Raw genomic sequence first — 19,971 nt, 5'->3', positions numbered from 1 at the left:
AAAAAAAAAAAAAAAAAAGAAAAAAGAAAAAAAGGAATCACTATTAATTTTTTTTTTTTCGAGACAGTGTTTCACTTTTGTCACCCTTGGTAGAGTGCTGGGGGCTCAACCACCTCAAACTCCGGCTCAAGCAATTCTCTTGCCTCAGCCTTCCGAGTAGTTGGGACTACAGGTGCCCAATACAATGCCTGGCTATTTTTAGAGACGAGGTCTCACTCTGGCTCAGGCTAGTCCACCTGTGAGATTGTGAGCCACCATACCCAGCCTAATTTTTTTTTTAAGATGAAACAACAGTATTGTTTTTATGGTGAACAAATTTTTAAGAGTCCTTATTGCTTAGATCACAGTTTATCTCCTGGGTTGTTCTCTGGGATGGGGCCATTCTGGGCCCTGCAGGGTACTGAGCAACATCCCTAACCCCACTCATCCCATGCAAGGGGCACCCCACGGTGTGACAATCACAGATGTCCCAGGACATCACCCAGGGTCCCCTGGTGGGGGGGAGGGGCGGGTGCAGAACTGCCCTGTTTTTATTTTTTTTGAGACAGAGCCTCAAGCTGTCCCCTTGGGTAGAGTGCTGTGGCATCACAGCTCACAGCACCTCCAACTCCTGGGCTCAAGCGAGTCTCCTGCCTCCGCCTCCCAAGTAGCTGGGACCACAGCTACCCGGCTATTTTTTGGTTACAGCCGTCATTGGTGTTTTGGCAGGCCCAGGCTGGATTCAAACCTGCCACCTTAGGTGTATGTGGCTGGCACCTTAGCCACTTGAGCCACAGGCACCGAGCCTGTTTAGTTTTATTTTTTGAGACAGAGTCTCACTATGTTGCCCTCAGTAGAGTGCCATGGTGTCACAGCTCACAGCAACCTCAAACTCTTGAGCTTAAGTGATCCTCTTGCCTCAGCCTCCCAAGTAGCTGGGACTACAGGTGCCTGCCACAATGCCTGGTAATTTTTTTTTTTGTAGTTGTCATTTTTCTTTAGCAGGCCTGGGCCAGGTTCGATCTGGCTAGCCACGAGTATGTGGCTGGCACCCTAACCACTGAGCAATGGCTGCTGAGCCAAAACTGCCCTGTTTTCTTGAGACAGAGCCTCAAGCTGTTGCCCTGGGTAGAGGGCCGTGGCATCACAGCTCACAGCAACGTCTAATTCCTGTGCTCAAGTGATTCTCCTGCCTCAGTCTCCCAAGCAGCTGGGACTACAGGTGCCTGCCACAATGCCCAGCTATTTTTTTGGGTTGCAGCCATCGTTGTTTGGCAGGCCTGGACTGGACTCGAACCCCCAGCTCAAGTGTTTGTGGTTGGCACCTTAGCCACTTGAGCCATAGATGCAGAGCAAGAACTGCCCTGTTTTAAAGTTTATGGTCAAAAATGTTTAAGGTTTTTTTTTTTTTTTTTTGCCCAAAAAAATCTCTGTGGCGAGATGGGCTCATAAGGATTCACTGTTGCTATAAATATTTTTTCTGTATCTCTATGAAAATTTTCACAATTGTATGGTATGATTCTGAGTTTGACAAGGTCTTTCTTGTGCAGACGCCTACATGCCCAGTGGGGCCCTAACACTCTAAATATGAACTGCAACAGTGTGCCTGCATTTCACCAAGCTAAAGTTCAAGATCACAGACAACCTTTAATTTTTTATTTTTCGACTTAGGTTGGGTTTCTTGATTATGGCCCGGGAATGGAAGGACACCTGTACCCTGAGTCACTTCATGCACCTCTGGCTCCCACAGCCCCCAGCTCACATGGTGGCACCATCAGCTTACCTCAGGGAGCAGTACATCCAGGACAAAGCGGATTCTGTCGCTGTGGGCACGTGTCAGCACTGGGCCACCCAGCTCTTGGCAGAAGCCCTGCAAGTACTTCACCACCAGGTCCAGTTGTTCTTCGTCCTCTAGGTAGGTCTCCACACAGGTCATGGCCTGGCTTGAGCTCAGGAAGGTCTCAAGCCAGCGTGATGGCCGCCGGCTCTTCAGGATGGCCCGCAGGTGGCTCTCTGTGCCCCTGGCCTTCACGATGTACTCCACCAGCTTCTGGTTAGCTCGGTCGCGGGCAGCCCTCGAGCGGTCAGGGAGTACCTTCCTGCAGGGCAGCCTCCGCCCCAAAGCACTCACTGCCTCTGGCTCTTCGGAGCTCCCCTTGCTCAGCTGTGGAAACCGGGTCCCCAGAGCATCCTGCTGGATGGACTTCCGGACAGGGTAGCCTGCAAAGGAAGCAGTGGGGACCAGTGCTAGGGGACAGGTCTCTGCCAGCTTCCCTCCATGACCACACTTGGGGCCCAAACCTGAGGCTGGGGGTCCAGGACCTAGGAGAGCCCTAGATACCTCAGTTTCCCTGAGAGCCAATGGGGAAGAGTCTCCATATCCTGAAGGCTCTTCCCTTGGGAGGATCCCTAACATTTTCCCATTAACTGGGCCCTTTAGCCAAATTTAACCCTAAAGAGTAGAGCACCACACACACACTGACGAGGAACAATTCAGTTATTTCCATTCCTTTAACAGCTGAGAGGACTGGAGAACGCTGTATGTCAGTAACCGACATTCAACACAGGCAATAAGAAAGGCTAGTCAAATGCTTCAGCATTCAGATAACCTTCTTTTTTCTTTTTTGAGACGGAGCTTCAAGCTGTCCCCCTTGGTAGAGTGCTGTGGCATCACGCTCACAGCAACCTCCAACTCCTGGGCTCAAGCAAGTCTCCTGCCTCTGCCTCCCAAGTAGCTGGGACCACAGGCGCCTACCACAATGCCCGGCCATTTTTTTTGGTTGCAGCCGTCACTGTTATTTGGCGGGTCCGGGCTGGATACAAACCCACCACCTTAGGTTTATTTGGCTGGTGCCTTAGCCACTTCAGCCATAGGCCCCAAGCCAGATAACCTTCTTAAAATACAGGATGAGAATGGCCTCCAGCTGAGGGGAGAATAGGGTGGAGTAGCTCCCAGGTCAGAGTGGGTGTGGACGCCCCCGTGGCCCAATATATCCCCTCCCACAGCTTATGACATAGAGACTGTTTCCTCAAGAGATGAAGAACAGATTGCACTTTCAAAGACATGTCTGCAACTTACTTATGTCAGCAGCATAATACTCCAGGAAAGAGCCAGAAAAAGACCCACAACCTGCAGAGGGAGGAGGGGAGAGCAGCACTCAGGAGACTCTGGAAACATTCTCCAGGCCCTTCCTAGGACTTTCTAGTCTGAGCCTGACCCAGACACCTCTTCCCATGAGCAGGTAATGGGGTCACAGTCCTGCTCCCAGGAAAGAGCACCTGGGCACGAGTCTTCTGGGATGACCTGAGGATATAACACATTTTACATTTATTTACGTTTCATAAATTCCCAACCACCAGACTTGGGACGTATGAAAACCAACTCTCTCACTGAAAGGAAATCCTGTCTCTGCTAGTTGTGTCCACCCGCCCAGGTGCCTGCCCTCCACCTGCCTCCCGGTTCTTGGTTGTGCAGAGCCTCCACGCACCTAACCGGACCCTGTAGTCAGTGATGAGGGACACACACCAGCCGATGGCCTGGTCAAAGTCCTCCCTGGCTTTGTTCTGCAATGAGATCAACAGTAGGCATCAGTGTACAGCAGTGGGGAGTATCCAGGTACCCATGTTCAGAGGCCACACATGGAGCCCTGGACCTGACCTCTGAGCCTCACTTGTTAAGGCCCTGGCAGAAATGCACCAGGCCCAAGTCTGGGTCCCAAGCCAAAATGTGGTCACCAGTGATACCTCACTCTGAGCCACCTTGGTATGGACAGTAGAAAACACCTCATATATGACCAACGTATCATTTGGTAGAAAAGAGAAAAACTCTTATAAGCTAGGTACAGTGGCACACACCTGTAGTCCCAGCTACTCAGGAGGACAACTTGAGCCCAGGAGTTCAAGGCTACAGTAACCTATGATGACAGAACTGCACTCTAGTCTGGGTTGACAAAGTGAGACCCTATTTCTAAATAACAAATAAATAAAAATAAAATGTTTTAGGTAACACCTCGTTCTATGAGATGTCTTCATGCCTGTGTACCTGAGCTTGCTCATGAATTAGAACAAGGCAGGGTCAGCCTAGAAGGTGCACTGCCCAAGGGAGGGAGGGATGTCAACACCCAGGCCTCGTCCCTGTCCTCACCAGCAAGAGGAAAACACACCCCATATGCTCACCTCCAGCAGCTGTTGACTTGGACCCAAGACACCACCACCCATTAAAGAGAAGGGGTTTTGTGGTAAAATCACAGAGCTAGGATGACACACCCTGGGGTCAATGCATGTCCTACTGTCCCCTGACAGGTGCCTCAGCCTGACCTTCCAAACAGCATCCATGCTGGGGCGTTTACCCCTTGGCAGATATTGGGGGAACCAGAGCAGGTAGCTGTGGCTATGGCCAGGCTTAGGCTGGCACCTGGTCGGCAGCTGGTAGGCTCCATAGAGAAGGCAGCACTTTGGCCCTACAGACCTTGCAAGGCTCAGGGATGGCCCATCAGTGCTCACCTAATAAACCCTCAAGGTCTTGGCTGACCCCCAGCAACCTCTAGTGCTTACCTAACAAATAGCTTCCCCCAAACCAGTCCTCAGGGCCCACACTTACCTTTTTTTTTTTTTTAAGAGACAAGGAGTCTCACTTTGTCACCCTTTGGTAGAGTGCCATGGCGCCAGCTCACAGCAACCTTCAGCTCTTGGGCTTAGGCAATTCTCTTGCCTCAGCCTCCTGAGTAGCTGGGACTACAGGTGTCCCATCACAATGCCCAGCTAAGGGGCCACACTTTCTACCACTGAAATAAAACAAACTTTAAGACCCCCATACACCTGACTGCACCAGTGGCTGTGAACTGCTTTTCTCAGAAAGAGGAAAGCCAGTTTACAGGCATTCTGCCAACATCTTGGCACCTCGAGGACAACCCATGTCCTCTTAACCTATAACCCTATTGTGCTAAAACTTGCCTTTCATGTGCCTCAGCCATACACATCTAAGAGCAAGGAGCCTGCTCTCCTGTCACCCCATGCATCCCTCCATTTCTTTCTTTTTTTTGAGACAGAGTTTCACTTTGTCACCCTTGATAGAGTGCTACCGCACTATCATAGCTCACAACAACCTCTAACTCTTTTTTTTTTTTTTGAGACAGAGCCTCAAGCTGTCCCCCTGGGTAGAGTGCCGTGGCATTACAGCTCACAGCAACCTCCAACTCTTGGGTTCAAGCAATTCTCTTGCCTCAGCCTCCCCAGTAGCTGGGACTATAGGCGCCTGCCACAACACCCGGTTATTTTTAAAAAAAAAAATTTTTTTTTTTTGCAGTTTTTTGGCCAGGGCTGGATTTGAACCCACCACCTCCGGTATATGGGGCCGGCGCCTTACTCCTTTGAGTCACAGCCACCAGCCAACACCTGGTTATTTTTGAGAGATGGGGGTGTCACTCTTGCTCAGGCTGGTCTCAAACCTGTGAGCTCAAACAATCCACCCGCCTTGGCCTCCCAAGTGCTAGGATTATAGGCGTGAGCCACAGCACCCGTCCCTGTACCTTCCATTTCTGGACAGCATCTCAGTTCCCCAGAGGGAAAGCAACACTTCCTACAGGGTGGGATCGGCACCCATAGCACAGTGGTTACAGAGCCAGCCACATACATTGAGGTTGGCAGGTTCAAACCCAGCCTGGGCCAGCTAAACAACAATAACAAACACAACAAAAAAAATAGCTCGGCATTGTGGCGGGTGCCTATAGTCCCAGCTACTTGGGAGGCTGAGGCAAGAGAATCGATTAAGCCCAAGAGTTTGAGGTTGCTGTGAGCTGTGAAGCTATGGCACTCTACCAAGGACGACATAGTGAGACTCTTTTCTCAAAAAAAAAAAAAAAAAAAAAAAAGAGTGTGGAGTAAGAGGCCAGGCTGCTCAGCTGTGTCCCGGGGGTGTGAGGCCTGTTGTGGCCACTGCCCCTCCCTGCACCTAGGCACCCCTTGGGCCACAGTGGATAAACTGAACAGCTAGCAGACAGGGAGTGGGGTCCCTCTTCCACAGGGTGACATGTTAGGACAGGACCCTCCCCCAACACCGCCGGCAGGCTTTCTGAGAGGCCATAAAGTCCTGAACAATACAACCTGTCAACAGAGCAGCCTGGATGTCCTGCCCCAGAGCCCCACTTAGCCTGGTGCAAGTCCAGCAGAGATGGGCAGGAAAATGCTCACTTAGGCCCAACTGCAGCTGCAGCACCAAAGAGAGGATGAATCTCTAAGTCCTGAGAAGCAAAAGCCAAGTGCACAGCACTGAAAGGAGGCTCAAGAGCTCCTTGTCTACCTACCTCTGGGTGCTGTTTTTTCTTAAGTTACTACAATAAAATGAACATTTCCAAAGTTAAACAGACATTTTTAACTTGAACAAACCCCTTGTAGGTTGTATACAGAATGTACAAGAAAAACTGACCACAGACTCATGGGGCCCAGGGCGGTGCTCATAGGGAGCCGCCTGCCATGAGACACCCAAAGATGTCAAACTCATATCCAATGCCTTGACCTCCTGAGTTCCTGGCCTCAAGAGGCTCTCACCAGGGTGCCCTGTCCCAAAGGTTAACATAGGTACAGCTGGCTATGGGAGGAGTTGGCCTTACACCTGTTGGCCCCAGGCCCCAGTTTCCTCACCTATAAATGGGGAGACAGGACAGGCAACTTCCCAGGGTGGTTGTGACTGATCCCCACTAAATGCCCAGAGCAGGCATGGCACTGGCTCTAACTACTATTCTTCAGACTGTCCACACACGCTAGTAACAAAATAAACCATTCAAAAAGGCAAGTACAAATAATAATTCACCTACCAGAAGTGTCTGTTTCTCTTTACAATCAAAGTGCTTTAATCTTCTCAGAGATACTGTGATCCTTGATGAAGTAGAAATTGGGGAGAGTTAACATGCAGTAACTTCACTTAATACACTTGAGACATGCTGCCCTTCCTCTGGCTGATTGAGTGGAGGGGTGCCACAGCCTCTACCAGCCCCCACAGCCTTAAAGACCCATTTCCATGCAGGGGGCACCATCCCAGACTGAGCAGAGATAGAACAATGGGTAAATAATTGACCAACTAACAAAATAGCCAAATTCACATGGAAGCAGGATGCTATCTTCACAATGCCTGCACACACCAAATTTTGCTATAATTTTGGGGAAACAGTGGATCCAATGAAAGTCTGGTTGGACTGCGTTTCAAAACCAGCAAATAAGGTTTTGAAAACTGAAGTGTTTGACCAGTTCCTTTAAATACAGCCTTAGTTTGGATTTTCCTTTCTGGCAAGTGAGAGATGGTCTGCAGCCCCATACCCCATCCCCTCTAAGAGCCACGAGGCTGCCACCTGGGGCCATCTGTAAGGAACAAAGAGCAACAGTCTTACCCCCTCCCCTTAGGATTCATGTCTCCTTCAATAAAAAGCACACTTGCTTTCTTATCCCTCCGCCTGACACTTTTGACCTGTTGGCAAATCCAACCAAAAAAAGTGTTAAAACAAAGAAGAGATCGTGGATTTTGATTGTTTTTCTGATATTATCTCATGTGGCTTTATGGTAAGCAGCAGAAACATACATAACAAGCAATACCACCAGATCCACGCAACCCTGGGCAGAATCCACAGCAATGGAATACCAAGAAACCACCCCAAGCTTGGTTGCACACATTGCTCTAAGTGCTTTTACTTCTGAGTAGAATCAGCTCATTTTGTTTTGGTTTTTTAATAAAAAGGAACACACCTACCACTGCGAGTTGACTCTTTATATAACTGCCTGACCAATTCTCCCAGTGGCTCAGCCGGGCAGGTTTTACTCTCTTTTTTTAAATGAATGAAGTGAACTCAGAAAGGGCCAGGAACAATCACAGGCCCCACAGGAGGGGACAAAGGATCCACACCAAGCTGACCTGACTCTGATCCAGCCCCTCCATGGCCTGGCTGTCTTGCCACCTGCCAGGGCTCCAAAGGAAAACAAAGCTATGGAGCACTTCAAGCCCTGAAGCCTGGGTCTCAGGTGAGGATGCCTGCTCTCACGCCCCAGGAACCTGTCACATGAGTGATATGTTAGCCTGGCAGCGACCCAGGAAACAGAAACAAGGAAAGGGCTGGAAAGTTGTAGGAAGGGAGGCTGAGTGGGTGTCCACTGGAAAGCAGATGCTGAAGGTAGACAGAAAAGCCTCCCAAACTCAGCCTCCCTCACCACCAGACAGGAGGTGCCTGGCTCTGCTATAAACGTTTTTAACCTACACATTGTTGGTTAACACTACACAAAGTTGAAGCCCATGTTTTCTTTTTCTTTTCTTTTTTTTTTTTTGAGACAGAGCCTCAAGCTGTCCCCCTGGGTAGAGTGCCGTGGCATTACAGCTCACAGCAACCTCCAACTCCTGGGCTTAAGCGAGTCTCCTGCCTCCGCCTCCCAAGTAGCTGGGACTACAGGCGCCCGCCACAACGCCCAGCTATTTTTTGGTTGCAGCCGTCATTGTTGTTTGGCGGGTCCGGGCTGGGGATTTGAACCCGCCACCTTAGGTGTACGTGGCTGGCGCCTTAGCCGGCTGAGCTATAGGCGCCGAGCCGAAGCCCATGTTTTCTATAACCAGAATCATACTCAAGGAGGTTGATGACTCCGGTGAGATAAAGACTCTTTAAAATAGCAAAAACATCTCATAATTACTGCAGGGCAGATGCCTTTTGGATTTAGACATCTTTGTCTCTAAACAAAATTAAAAAAACGACAGTTTAAACAATGAGAATCCTGCCTATGCCAGGGAAGGGAGCATCTTGCTTGCCGGACATGCAGACAGCACAGCCGAAAGGCCACCGACGTCTGAACTCACCACCATACTGGGAGCTGTGAAAGGATTCCAAACATAAATTTTTATCCATAGAACCCATCTCTGCCATAAAATCTAAATTAATGAGCTTTAATGGAGGGGGAAAGGTTGAAATGCACAGTATTTAAAATGAGCACATTGCTAACTTATTTTTCAGGCAGGTTTTTCTAAATCCACCTGGTAAAAATGTGACCTGTGTGCCTTACGCTATATTGTATCAAATGACCAAACTCCCTTTATTCAGGAAAATGTGTCTCTATAAATCTCTTTTTATAAACCCACCATTTTTATCCAGCGATAATAATGAAAATATTTGCTCAGATCAAATTATCAAGAATTGAGGATGAGTAGAATAAAAATGCATGGGATTTGACTAACTACTCTTAAAGATGGAGGAGATTGTTCTTACCACTGCTGGCCAGAAGGGGTATTTCTGGTATTTAAGCCAGACTAGCATTCCTACTTCAAACGAACGTGGTTCTAGAATTAAAAAGAAAAAAAGAAAAACAAAACATAGAATACACAAGTCAAATCCATAGCAAGCACCAAGCACAATAGCTTGAGAAAACACAATTATTGTGATATTGTTTAGAGTTGATTTTAACATAATTCATGTAAAAAATCAAGAGAATTTGAAAGGCATATTTATAACTCATGTCACTTAAATCTAACCAGCAACTATGAGATCATAAAGCAAAGCAACAATGGTTCAGAGTGTGGTGCAGTACTGGCTTTTTCAGCATGACAAACGTACTGTGGTGACAGGCAGGAAGCCATGAGGGCCAGGCAGGGATTCTCTGTCCTCTATGTGAAATCCTAAAACTCTAAAATTATTCCAAAATAAGACACAGTTAAAAAAAAAAAAAAAGTGTGAACTAAACAGAAATGAGGTAAGGTAATGTCACACAATAAAGATCCAAACATAAGAACTTAAATTTCTAAATTTGTAAGAGGCTTATCTGAGAAACTAGGGTTAAAAATGAGAAAAATTATTATTTAAATTAGAACTTCAAAACTATTTATGTATGAAATTTAACTACATTTCACCAACGGACACAATGTAAGGGTGTCAGCACACCCCTTGGGTGAAGGGCTCAACTACAACTCGGACTTCACCTAATGCAAACAATATAACCTAAAAATTTGTACCCTCATATTAATCTGAAAAAAAAATTTTAACTACATTTTCTATACCAAAAATACCCAAAATGAGTGAATTAAATTTAAAAAAAATCAAACAACAGAAACACCAGTAGAAAATGGAGGCTATTTTTATACACGCGGAACAAAGATGCTCAGCCTCACACTGTTGCAGAAGAAAGGAAATGCTGCAATATTTGACTACAAGGTCAATAAAGTCCGTAAGGTAAAAAAAAAAAAACAAATAAAAGGGGAGACAAACTGGGAAAGACTTTTGCTGCCAATATGACCAAGTGTTGGTTCCCACCTGGTAGAGGGCATTTAGTTTTCAAGAGAAATTTCAGAGCCCATGTGAACAAACAGCCAATTCAGAGGTCAGTTTGCAAATCCTCAAGATAGACATTCAGCCTGACAGGTAAAAAAAAAAAAACAAGTAAAAATGAGTTCAAGCTATCAACAGGATGAAAGACCAAACACCTGGGTTTTGTGAGGCCCTAGTGACCTGACCCTGGCTGGTGGCAGTTGAGGCGGAAGGGTCTCCAGGGAAGGCACAATGCCCTTCCTGTGGGAATCCCACTCTGGGAACCGATGCTGCAAAAATGATTTCTTAGAGTCCAAGGCCCTGCGGCACCCACTGTCCTAGAATAATTCAGACAGAAGCCCACGGATGGGGCAGAACTAGTGATAACTCAACACCCTTAGAAAACAATAACTGCCATGAAGAATGATTACAAGATCATGTGAAAAAGTAAACAAAGGATGGGTTAGCATTAAGTGGAAAAAAAAATGCAGAATTGTAATTAAGTTCATTCAATGATGGAAAAGCATTCAAAGCAGCTTAGACAAAAAAAGAACTACGTTAACAATATCGCTCTCACACACATGTGCACAGGAGCGCAAGTGGAGCAGGCAGCTTCCTGGCTGAGACTGCCTGCTCTTCAGTCCTATGGGGTGTTGCCATGGGAGAAGTGGGGTATGAGGTCCTCCAGGGTGCCTGCACTATTTCTGCAACAGCCCATGAATCTGTCCTTCTAAACTAAACTAGAAGGTGCTGTTTCTAATGTTTGGGTCTCATTTCTGATCCCTTCCACACAGATGTTCAGTGGCACCTAAAGGCAGATTTCCCTCTGGTGCAAACAGCTACGTGTGAAGACTCTCCCTGGACAGATGCCTGAATACCATCACCAAAGGTGGCCGATGGCAGCTGGGCCCGGGGGGCAGTGCTAGGCCACACCTCAGCGATGGCGACACAAGTCATCTTTTCACCAGCCATTCCTCCTTCCCACTGTGGGGACAGGAGGACAAGGCTTAAGGCAGAGCAGAGGAGAAGCGCCCTAACAGGGTGGGTTGGGCTATCTCTTCCTCGGAACCTGCTCCCCTTTGTGTGGCTTACTCTTTAGACAGAGGACAGAAAATCTGGCACGTCTGAAGGTCCCTTCCAGATCTCAGTTCGATAGGAGAAAAATTAAATAGCACGAAACCTTCAGTGACAGATGTCAGAGATGGTCTCAGAACACTAGCCCACGCTGCTTTTGAGTATATCATTACCACCAAAGGCTGCTCTGTGGTTACTTCTTACCGTGATATAAAAGGATTCTCGGTGGCTCCTCATCATCCTCGTCTTCGTCCAGGATGGAATTAATGGAATTAAACTCCATAGACTCCTCAGAAGACTGAAGGTCTGCCAACAATGTCATGTTAGACTTTCACTGTCATCATACCATCTTGATGACTCATCCCAAGAAAACATTCCGTGATACATGACCACCAATGCATAAAGCAAAGATTCCACACTGCCAAATTCAATAGGATGCACTTCAATTAAAGTACATTTTAAAGAAAAATACTAGACAGGGTAAGGAGAGAGGGAGAGAACACCTTTCGTGTTGTAAATGACAGAACGAGAGGCAGGCTAGAAGCAGCCACTATCTAAATCATAGAAAGCTGTGTGAATTCTGGGTGGGATTCCTTTTGTCCCATGATAGCTAACTCCTTAGTCTGCACCACTCTACGGTCAGACAGGTAGCGGACACCCCCAACCAAGAGTGAATCATGAACAGGGCAGGGTGTAGTTGGATCTTCAGAGAAAGTGAAAAGACACATACCAGTTTCCTTGTCATTATAGTTGTAGATCTCCCTAAAGACTGACATCTACGCTCGGCGCCTGTGGCTCGAGTGGCTAAGGTGCCAGCCACATACACCTAAGGTAGGGGGTTCAAATCCAGCCTGGGCCTGCCAAACAATGATGGCTGCAACCAAAAAATAGCGAGGTGGTGTGGCAGGCGCCTGTAGTCCCAGCTACTTGGGAGGCGGAGGCAGGAGACTCGCTTGAGCCCAGGAGTTGGAGGTTACTGTGAGCTATGCCACGGCACTCTACAGGGAGACAGCTTGAGGCTCTGTCTCAAAAAAAAAAGACTGACATCTAGGTAGTGAGTTTGTAGAGAACAGCTCTTAAGAGACAGCTGACCCCAGCAGTCACATTAACATTTTTAAACTAACATTTCAAAAATAAGAAGGATGCTACAATGCTAAAATGGAAAACAACGTGTAAGGTGGCAACCACACTAAAATATATCGACACAGGAATTCTTTTTTTTTTTTTTTTGAGACAGAGTCTCACTATGTCGCCCTTGGTAGAGTGCCATGGCATCACAGCTCACAGCAACCTCCAACTCTTAGGTTTAAGTGATTCTTAAGTCCCAGTAGCTGGGACTACAGGTACCTACCATAACACCCGGTTATTTTTTGTTGTTGTTATTTAGCTGGAGTGGGCAGGGTTTGAAACCATCAGCCCCTGTGCATGTGACTGGCACCCTATCCACTGAGTTATAGGCACCAGGCCAAGACCGAGCCAACAGAGGAATTCTTTTTTTTTGGAAACAGCTCACTATGTTGCCCTTGATAGGGTACCATGGTGTCACAGCTCACAGCAACCTCAAACTCTTGGGCTTAAGCAATTCTCTTGCCTCAGCCTCCCAAGGAGTTGGAACTACAGGCACTCGCCACAACGCCCGGCTATTTTTTTGTTGCAGTTGTTTAGCTGGCCTGGGCTAGGTTCAAACTCGCCACCCTTAGTATTATGTAGCTAACATCAGGACCACTGTGCTACAGGAGCCTAACCGACATGGGAATTCTTTGAAGAAGCCCTTGGGTGGCGCCTGTGGCTCAAAGGAGTAGGGCGCCAGCCCCATATAGCAGAAGTGGTGGGTTCAAACCCAGCCCTGGCCAAAAACTGAAAAAAAAAAAAAAAAAAAGTCAGAAGTGCATGGTTCAGCACCAGGAGCCCAGTGGTTAGGGCACCGGCCACATGCACAGGGCTGGTGGGTCAAAACCCAGCCAGGGCCTGCTAAACAGTAACTACAACAAGAAAAACAGCCAGGCACTGTGGCGGGTGCCTGTAATCCTAGCTACTGGGAGGCTGAGGCAACAGAGTAGCTTAAGCCCAAGAGTTGGAGATTGCTGTGAGATGTGATGCCATACCAAAAGCGACATAGTGAGACTCTGTCTCCAAAAAAAAAAAAAAAAAGTCAGGAGCCTTTAAAATAAGTTAATCACTTCTGAGATTCCTACCCACTCTAATAGGAATGCATCACTGCTCCTGCAAGAGTTAAGAGTTAATCCCTGGAGCCCAGACACAGCCGCACACTCCCCACTCCCTGTATTGCCAACAATCTGGCTCCACACTCCACCTTGGGCTCCCTGCCTCATTCCCTCCATTTCAGCACAAAAATAAAAACACAAATATTTAGAAGCTGAAGTAATTATAGCCCAGTGGGGAGACAAACAAAAAGGAATGAGGAAATCTCTGCTCTAACTCTATTTTGGTAATGATCTCATCAAGATCTGGTTAAAAATACACAAGTGCCTGCTCTGACTGTGGCCAAGGGAGAAACCAGGACTCCTCCCAGCATCTTGTCCTTCACTGATAAACTTTTACCTTCCTCAAGCTTCTTGGAATCTGGAAGATGAAGACTTCTCCTTTCATCTGTGGAAGCTTGTAGGGGAGGCGGGCCGAGCCTGGTGGTGCTGCGCAAAGTCATGCATTCCCTTGGCCCATGTCTGGGGGACAGCTCAGGCTCCGCAGCCCCTGTCTCCAGCTGCTTGGTGCATGGCCTCTTCACAGGGCATTCTCCAGCCTCTGAGTAGGCCAAGTGCACTGGGGCTGCGGGTATAGTGACACTGCCTGATGGCAAACCTGGATTCCATTCCCTGGCCCTGGCACATGGATCCTCCCCACTGACGCAGGTTGGCAAGAACAGGGTTGTACAGCTGCTTGCCTTTTTCTCACTCTCTTTTTCATAATCTGCTTCTGAAAGTGAAGGTACATTTTGGCACAAGCTGGACTTCTGTGCTGAATTTCTTCCCCTCTTACTTGCAATAGTATAATTTTCCCCATGCACTCTTGACCCGCTGCCATCCTGTGAACCATCGAAAGTTGAAGATACTGACAGGCCTCTTGGACGTGCACTTTTTCTGAGCTCTTTCTTGTGGTTCACTTTGTAGTTGGGGTCCTTTTCATAAGTGGACAAACCTGATGGGCTCTGTGGTGTACATTCCCTCCTCCCCTGAGGTCCAGTACAGTTAGAATCACAGAGCAAAGAGTTAGGCTCTACGGGCTGCTTCTCCCTCTGAGACAGAGCAGTTCCTTCTGTCCTTGAAGAGCCTTCTTGACTCACGCTGGTTCTCTCATTCAGAACATCCAGGGCCACCCGAAGTGACCGTCTGTAGGTCAATTCCTCCAGGGGTGCAGCAGGAACCTCATTCTGTGAGGCCGAAAGGACTGAAAATAAACATAGTAATGCCCAGTTAATGTCCAGATACACAGGCACTGCTATCACAGCACTGATTTTGGTCCCTAGTTTTTGACCCTAAATGAGTGAAAGGGAGACTAACATTTCTCACCTGCATTTCCCCCAAAAGGCGACAAGACTTCAAAATACCTTTTCATTCAGGACTTCAATTCTTCATTTTTCAAAAGACAACTTTACTGACCTTAACCTGATTGGCTAAAAAGATAAGTTCTTCTAAGTCACAAAACAATACTGTGAGCAAAATGTATTCAAATGTTTTGCAAATCCTCTCTCAGCCTTACAATTTCAAATTCAATCGGGGTCAATAAAAACCAATGCCAACTAAATAAAGAACCCTGCTGGAAATGTATTCTTGGTTTGAGGGGGAGGGTGGCAAGGAACAGCCGATTAAAAAGACTCATTGTGGGCTGGTAAATCTTCAATACTTCTCTGCAAGGGCATTTCAAGCCAGAAAAGAACATCGTGGGTCTTTAGTTTGCAGCCCAACCTCCCTGCCGCAATAGTTTTATTTATTCATTCCAACACACAGATATGGAGCTATTTATTTGAACAAGATGATGGATGCAATATCACAACTCAGCGGGCATAATACCTCAATCAACACAGTATTTTCAATGCTTAATATTAAGTGCACCCACAAATAACCAAACCCTCAACACAACCTGAGCGAACAAGAAAGATGCCATGTAAGATGATAGTCAGCCCAGCCTAAGATACACAGAAGGGCACCCGCTCTAAACAACAGCTGTTTCTCGGAAGGCACAGGAAAATAGATCTTATTTTATAAACATCATTGGGAGGAATTCTGGCCCATCTTTTCACAAGACAAACAATACTTCATGGATAAAATAAATACTCCCACTTTGAAAAGAGGAAAAAAAGTGCTATATCCAGGTTTGTTCAACTGGGACTAAGTGAGCATAGTTACTGCTATTCTGAGGGTGGGGGGTGACATGTCCCTGGCTTGGCTGGGCTTTAGCAGTCTAACCTATAAAATGTAAAGGGAGTGGAAGGCATAGAGTCACACTTCAGACCTGCCTAGTGCCCACTACAATAGCACCTGCAAGCAATGGGTAGCCACCAATTCCACTGCCACCAGCTCCTTCCTTGCACTCCACTCGGGAACTGCAAACACACAACCATTTGCTTCTCAAAGCTTGAGATGAGACCATACTGGACAGGCAGCAAGAGAATCACTTAAAAATCTTACTATAGGATGAGCAAAAAGGAAAAAACTATCCCCTACACACAGGGAAGCAAACTCATCCCACCTCTTGGGTACACTGGAGGCCATAGCTGCAAAGAGATGACCCTGATGCTCACATTGTCCATTCTCAGCGTCAAGAACAGGATTCGTTCTAGGGGCAAATACTGGAAAGGTTTAAGAAAGTAGATGCAGTTTCTTCTTCTCCTTTAGGTAAAGGGATTCATGTTCCCTTGTATGAAGAAAAACATGGTGTATACGGTAAATTTTTACCTACAAAACTAAGTCTTAACGTTCTGCCAAACTATTTTTATGAAAACCTAATGTTCACTTATAAAAACACTGCATAGAAATACGCCGTAAGCATAGAAATATGCTCTTACCTAATGAGGCAGCAATAGCTTCAATCTGAGACTTCTTTAGGACCTCAACTTCTGTACTTCTCACCTTAATTCTGCAAAGACAGAATCGACCATTATATACCACCAGCCAATGCCATCAACACATTTTCTTTTCTTTTTTTTTGAGACAGATTTAGTTTGTCACCCTCAGTAGAGTAACCTGGCATCATAGCTCACAGCAACCTCAAACTCTTGGACTTAAGCGAGTCTGCTGCCTCAGCCTCCGGAGTAGCTGGGACTATAGGTGCCCACCACAGTGCTCAGCTATTTTTTTGAGACAGGGTCTCACTCTTGCTCAGGCTGGTCTCCGAACCTGGGAGCTCAGGGCAATCCATGGCCTCGGCCTCCCAAGTACTAGGATTACATCAACACATTTTCAAACATGTTTTTCTTTAGATAACAATAGAAATTCATTTTCCTCCTCAACCTTCTGCTTAAACCAAATGTCACAGCCAACTAGGAATTCACCTGCCTGACGTCAGTGGCAGTAAGGACTCTGGCAAGTATGTTTTATTTCCCCCTTTTTAAGACAGAAAAGGTTAACTAAATTTAAGACTAAAAATGAATTCAAATTGTGACTTTTATGAGCCAAATCCTACTATCAACTGCACAAATAATTCCTTTGTTAAATTTTCAGAGTAGATGATAATGTCACTAAAAGCTGTTTACAGCCCAGCAGGTGTGTTTTAGTTTAAAAGGATGTGCTTCCCTTTTAAACTGGAGTATTCAATTACCTTCCCAGCCGCAGGGAAAGTGTGAGCTGGGGACCAAGCAAGCTTAGGAGGCAGCTCTGAAAACACTTGAGCAAAAGGAGTGGGGCACAGAAAAAGCTCTGCAAGGAAAAGTGACAAGGGAGCCTCAGCGAACCAACTAAGAGCTCTCTTCCAGACAAACTAATGGCTCTTTTCAGAACTGACGTCTGACATGCCCATACAACATTTTAATCACCATCATTCTAGATGATCTATACCTTCCAATCACTAGATTCAGAGCATGACAATAATGTGTTGTCTGATAATCTATTATTTGCCTTTTGAATGCTAAATAACTTGACAGGTTCAAAAATCCAAATATCTCAAAATTGATGAGCCTGTCACACAGGTTTCTGAAACAAAGACATACATGTCCCTGAGAAGGAAATATCCTTATTTTAACCCCAAAGGGAGTTTACCCTGTATATTATTTATATTTATTCAATTTTTGTACCCATCTCTCTGTAGCTCTCACAGAACATCTAATTTAGATCTTTAATTTCCAAACTGACATAAAATCAAATCAATTGTTGCCCTCATAAAGTTATTAGCACTAATGAGTTAAAATAACTAAACAGCTAATAAACCTTTAAGAGTGGATTTTGCTTTTGGCTTGGGGGGGAAGCTTAGTACCACAATTCTGCACAGGAAAAAAACAGTACTAAAAAAACGTAACACTTAACTTTTCCTCTAGGGAGAGTATTTGAACATCTAGAAAGAATTCTTTTTTTCTCTTATTTTTTGTTGAAGTCTCAGTTCTGGCCAAAACCTATGATTAAAAAAAAAAAAATTCTTGTTATTAAGATAAAAGTTGACAAAAACCGAAAAACAGCAGCAACATACAAACACAAATGTAGCGAGTAATTCTTAAGGTATATGACCACAAAATTTCAGAGACCTTCAGTTCAATCCCCTTCATTTCACAGATTGGGAAACTGAGACACAAGATAGACCAAGAGAAGAATCTAGGCTTTTGCCTTGCAGTTCAGCACTTTCTACTAAATTATTGGAAAGCATCCCTGAAATACTACCATTATTTACTATCACAGGGCTTCCTGCCAGATATTTCCTTGAGTTAGAGCCTTACATGCCTTTTTATAGCTGAGCCTGTTAAATTTTCTTTTTAGTGTGCAGGGGAAAAAAAAAGACACTTCCGGAGGAATAACCTTGTAAGCACTAGACCAAAACCCCCATTAAACGGGTAATGAGACTCCGTGCCAACTGTTCCAGCTCAATTATTTCACTAAAGTAACTCCTAGGTATCTCCTGATAAAGATTTTACTTGTCACTGAAAAGTCATTTCTAATTCCTAAAATTATAGAATAATGGCTGTCACCTTTGCAGGCCATAATCGCTTTTCCCATCTGCAGAGGACATACTTGGCATCCGCCATGGTTTAGACTCATGTGGCAAGTGGTAATGATTTGGCACAAAGTACTTGAAGGTCTGACGGCCGATGTGCCCTGCAACAAAATTTGGACGGTGCTTTATAAAATCATTTCTTGCCATGTTAACACAGACACAACCCTCAAGGGCAAAGGTTAGCTCAACGTAACCCGGAGTAGATAATTCAATTCTGTAATCTTGCATTGAGACGCTCCTTGCCAAAAAAGAAGGCTGACAGACAGAAATGACTGGCCTCGGTACCTAGGGAGGCGCCTGTATTTTTTTCATAAATAAAATACAGCAAAGTCCCTCCCAAAGGTTCTGTCTAGATTATTTTTAAAAGGCTCCTAAATAAATCATCTCCATGCTGAATGCCTGCTTATGACCTCAGCAGGAAAGACATTATAAACAAAGCTTACAACCCTCCCCTAATTGGGGAGTTAACACTTGACCACAGCAAGAAAAAATGAGAAGAAAATGACTGCTCTTTTGGCTGCCACGTCCCTGAAAAGACAGGGACAGCTGCAGACAGTTGGTTACATCGATGAGAAGAAATGGTTTGGCTGTTGACAGAAATGAAAAGGAGGTGGGGGGATACGGTTAACAGGAGCAGGAGGGGGAGTTGAGGCAGAATAGAAGGGTTCCCAGCAGAAGAGGGTGTCATCACAACAGGGAAGAGAGGTTTAAGGAAGAGGTGGGGGATTTCACAATGAGGGGTGTCCAGGAAACAGAGGAAAGAGGCACAGAAGCAGACTGGGTGGGGGGGTCAGGCAACAGGGATTTCATCATTAGGGAAGGTCTAAGTAACAGAAGAGGTCACAGCAGAAGAGGGAGGGGTTTAGGCAACAGGGACCAATGATTTCATCATGGGGGAGGGTTGCAGGCAACACAGTAGACGGTCACAGCAGAGATGGGAGTTTAGACCCCAGAGACAGAGAATTTCACCATGGGGGGGGGGTTCAGGCACAGAGGAGGAGGGTCACAGCATAAGTAGGGGTTCAGGCAGCAGCAGCAGGGGCGAACCCGGGATTTCACCATGGAAGTCCAGACAACAGAGACGGAGCTCACAGCAGAGCTGGGATTTCAAGCGGCAGGGACCGAGGATTCCACCATGGGAGGGGGCTCCAGGCAACAGAAGAGGGGGTCTCAGCAGCAGGGCTAGGAGTTCAAGCGGCAGAGACCGGAGGGTTCGCGGCCGAGTAGCAAGGGGACCTAGGGAGCGGGACGGGGGGTGCAGGCTGCGAAGGAGGGGCCGTCGCGTCCAGGCAGCCGAGGAGCCGTGTCAACGCCTGGGGCAGAAGGATCCGCGGCGGAGCCGCCCATCCCCCCAGGCTCGGCCTGGCCAGCCGCCTCAGCCCACGCAGGCTCCCCGAGGGCTGCAGCCCGGCTCACTCGGGCGCCCTGCCCTTCCCTAGCGCGATGCCCCGAGCCCGGGCGAGGTGGCCACGGCGGCCCCAACGGCGGAGGACCCGCC

General features: G+C 46.7%; 1 protein-coding gene across 2 annotated transcripts in view; it reads right to left on the bottom strand.

The window, feature by feature from the left end:
• The window catches only part of LOC100940390 (PWWP domain-containing protein MUM1), a 24,401-nt gene extending 4,456 nt beyond the window's left edge, over positions 1-19,945 (bottom strand). Inside the window, exons 1-12 of one of the 2 annotated variants that reach the window (XM_003788842.3) lie at positions 19,566-19,945; positions 18,448-18,574; positions 17,795-17,880; positions 16,342-16,412; positions 13,881-14,723; positions 11,523-11,624; positions 9,213-9,283; positions 7,362-7,438; positions 6,792-6,852; positions 3,468-3,543; positions 3,059-3,109; positions 1,763-2,199 (exon numbers count right to left, since the gene is read on the bottom strand). In XM_003788842.3, the coding sequence (XP_003788890.1) occupies positions 1,763-2,199; positions 3,059-3,109; positions 3,468-3,543; positions 6,792-6,852; positions 7,362-7,438; positions 9,213-9,283; positions 11,523-11,624; positions 13,881-14,723; positions 16,342-16,412; positions 17,795-17,880; positions 18,448-18,504 (1,932 nt within the window). In that variant the 5' untranslated portion in view covers positions 18,505-18,574; positions 19,566-19,945. Of the gene's footprint in view, positions 1-1,762; positions 2,200-3,058; positions 3,110-3,467; positions 3,544-6,791; positions 6,853-7,361; positions 7,439-9,212; positions 9,284-11,522; positions 11,737-13,880; positions 14,724-16,341; positions 16,413-17,794; positions 17,881-18,447; positions 18,575-19,565 lie in introns of those variants that run through there. The other variant, XM_023512544.1, reaches the window with a different exon arrangement.
• Between the last annotated feature and the right edge of the window lie 26 nt (positions 19,946-19,971).

This window comes from Otolemur garnettii, unplaced genomic scaffold, assembly GCF_000181295.1.
Source record: "Otolemur garnettii isolate 467f Iridium unplaced genomic scaffold, OtoGar3 scaffold00029, whole genome shotgun sequence".
In the NCBI taxonomy this organism is placed as follows: Eukaryota; Metazoa; Chordata; class Mammalia; order Primates; family Galagidae; genus Otolemur; species Otolemur garnettii.
This window is presented reverse-complemented; position numbering and strand designations above follow the sequence as displayed.